The sequence below is a fragment of the Pygoscelis adeliae genome, unplaced genomic scaffold (assembly GCF_000699105.1).
Source record: "Pygoscelis adeliae isolate BGI_AS28 unplaced genomic scaffold, ASM69910v1 Scaffold1277, whole genome shotgun sequence".
NCBI classification, from domain to species: Eukaryota; Metazoa; Chordata; class Aves; order Sphenisciformes; family Spheniscidae; genus Pygoscelis; species Pygoscelis adeliae.
In genome coordinates this window covers 11,116-13,930 of record NW_008825096.1, presented here as the reverse complement: position 1 = coordinate 13,930, position 2,815 = coordinate 11,116, and the positions used below count along the sequence as shown (strand labels likewise).

Sequence of the window (2,815 nt, the reverse complement as noted above, 5' to 3'; positions counted from 1 at the left end):
AATTATGAATCTCAAAATTAAAGGCAGGAGCAATTACAGCTTTCCAAAAAAATTTTGGTGCCTGAAGTTTCCTTGATTTTTTATTTACCTTTTTTTTTTTTAAAGAAAAGTTCAAAAAAGATGTTTTTTGCTACATCATCTCTGAAAGGACAAAGCCTCCTGCTTAAGTCGGAGCCAAGCAATTTAATCCCTGATCTTTCAAAGTGTCACAGTGTGTCTTGCAAGAGGCGAGGGGAGGCAGCTGTCAGGCATCTCACAGCAACGCAGCAAAAACGTTAAAAGGATACAATAACTTAAAAGAAATGTACCTGCCTCTTCTGACTTACAGCGACACATCACTGACAGAAATGCCCACTTTACTTCCCCGCCTCTGATCCCACTTCTTGGGCAGCAAACGCAGGCGGGTGTGTTTATTTCATCTTTTGTTTCCATTACAAAACAGTTTTAAGCTCAAATGGCAATAAAGTGTTTAAATAGCAACAAAAGAATTACTTTCTTTGTATCATAAAACATTTTTTCACGATAAAAGATTCTGTCTAAACATGAAATTTGGTGCACTTATAGCACAAGAAACCTGGAAAAAAACAATAAAAACAGGTGTTTGGGGATTTGGGACCCATTTGAAAAGATGAATTTTTAAACTACGTTGGGAAGCAGCACAATTCTCTCCCCCGCCACGTTGCTGGATCATCTCCAACCAGGCGTTCAGCAAATCAAAGCACAGCCCGTCAGCGCACACAGCACTGTACAACGTGACTCTCTTACAGAACTTAGGCAATTATTAATACAGGTATTGCACCAAAAATATTTACTGCTCTCTAGTCTTATGCGACTTAATGATCTTAAATTCAGGACTAATGAGTTCTGGATCAGCATCAAGCAAAACCACTGCAAGACCAAGGGAACAGTGCCATTGCAGTGTCCAGTCTCTCAGTCCTCCACAGCTAGAACACCCAGTACTTCTGAAGAGCAAAGAATTCCAGTCTTTCCAGGGATAAAAGTGTAGGTGAAAAAGGCAAATTAAATAAGAATCCAATTGCCATGTTTCTGTTTTAACATCAATATTTTTTAATAGATTTCCTCCCCTAACTGCTAGAAACAGTTGTTTTCCAACACTGGAATCCCATTTTAAATAATACAAAGCCACTAAATCTCCCTCTAGAGTTTACGAGACATTAGCAGCTTAAGTCATGCTGGAACAAGGGGAGGGATAAAGCAGGATGATATCCTGAACGATGCAGAGCAGCTATGCTGTACCTCACAATCCACTAAAACTTGCTCAGTGTCTTTCAGGATTAATTAGCTATTCCAAGTACTGGTGTTGACTCAGGGACCCAAAATACAGCCCAAACCCTGTTAATCCAAGGAGGAACGTGCGCTGTCAGTGGGATCCCTGCAGATCTCAAGATGACAGCGAACTGCTCAGAAGAGGGAGGTTCACATTAACCCGAGATATCTGGCACTGATCACTGCAGAAACACGATGCCAGACCAAGAAGCTTCAGCAAATTTTATAGCCCAGACGACCCCTGACTCCCAGCCTCCCTCAGCCGAAGGAAAGATCTTGCTGTGGATCTAGTGTTAGTATTGGCAAGATTAACCACAGGGGAATGCGTCAGGGAAGACATTTAAGGTTACTATGCACGTGCCCAGAGAAGCCAGAATGAATGAGACGTGCAGGGAAGATGCACGGGGCAGGGGAAGGAGAGAGCACAGATAGCAGCGTAAGTTGTCTTTACCTGCTCTGGCTAGCATCTCAAACTCGGACACAGTCTCCCTCAGAGGCTGCATACCTTTAGTGGCTGCTTCACTAAACGAGAACTCCTGGCTTTCATTGTGGGTCAGTGCCTCGGTGCTGCTCACCCGGGATGGCTTGAGGAACACCTTGGGCTCGATATCCAGCTCAAACTGTTGGAAAATCGTGGCAGGGAAAGTCATGTTAGCAGTCATTTCAGTTCCCATCTTCTGTGCTCCCTCCGTGCCCTCGATGAAGGCCTCCACCACCAAAAGGAGGACAAAAGAGGCCACTTTCTCAGGCTTTACTTTCTATCCTAAACCATCAGAGGCTAACGTGGAGATTCAGGAGAAGCCAAGGAACACACTCTGTTTCCAGGTGACCGAGGGATCACAGAGGGACTGTGGCATACTTAGGATTCTAACAAACCATTTCTCCCCAAACCGACACCCAGGTTCCTATTTCCTTCTGTGTATACAAGGAACACGTCTTTACCTTGATAGAGCTGTTTTCAAACATATCCACAGTCATTTCCTCCTCTTCCTCCTCCTCTTCCTCAGCTGTGGACTCAACTACCATTCCTGGGAACTTCTCAACGCCACAGAATTGCAGGAAGATGGGGGCTCGGCTCGAGTTGCGCTGTATTTCCACCCGCAAGATGCCATCGCGCGGCCATTTCTCTCGCACGTGCTCCAAGCAGTTAATGGGCGAGCGGGAAAAGGCGATGTGAATGTAAGCCAGGATGAAGAGCACAAAGAGAGCCTACACACAGCAAGAAACAAAGCAGAGACCATCAGCCCAACCAACCTTGGCCTGTTTACAGACTCCCCAGTTTTAACCGTCTCTTCTTTGCCCATAAAGACACTGAGTTATTTTAGACAAATAGATCTGCAAGTGGAGAAGAGCTTTTATGCCTTCCAACCCCGGTGGTCCTGCATCAACAGTAAAGCAGCCCAGAATCAGGCAATTTCAGCACTACCGTACCAACAGGGGAACACCGCAGAGACAGCAGCAAGAACAATCTCCTTCTGTTCACAAGACCAGAGCTGCCACCGGTACCTGTGCAGTACACGTGTCCTGC

General features: G+C 45.3%; 1 protein-coding gene across 1 annotated transcript in view; it reads right to left on the bottom strand.

The window, feature by feature from the left end:
• The window catches only part of TMEM259 (transmembrane protein 259), a 12,047-nt gene that overhangs the window by 7,009 nt on the left and 2,223 nt on the right, over nucleotides 1-2,815 (bottom strand). The window contains exons 2-3 of the mRNA XM_009327001.1: nucleotides 2,230-2,496; nucleotides 1,793-1,907 (exon numbers count right to left, since the gene is read on the bottom strand). Coding sequence (XP_009325276.1) covers nucleotides 1,793-1,907; nucleotides 2,230-2,496 — 382 coding nt within the window. The remainder of the gene's footprint in view (nucleotides 1-1,792; nucleotides 1,908-2,229; nucleotides 2,497-2,815) is intronic.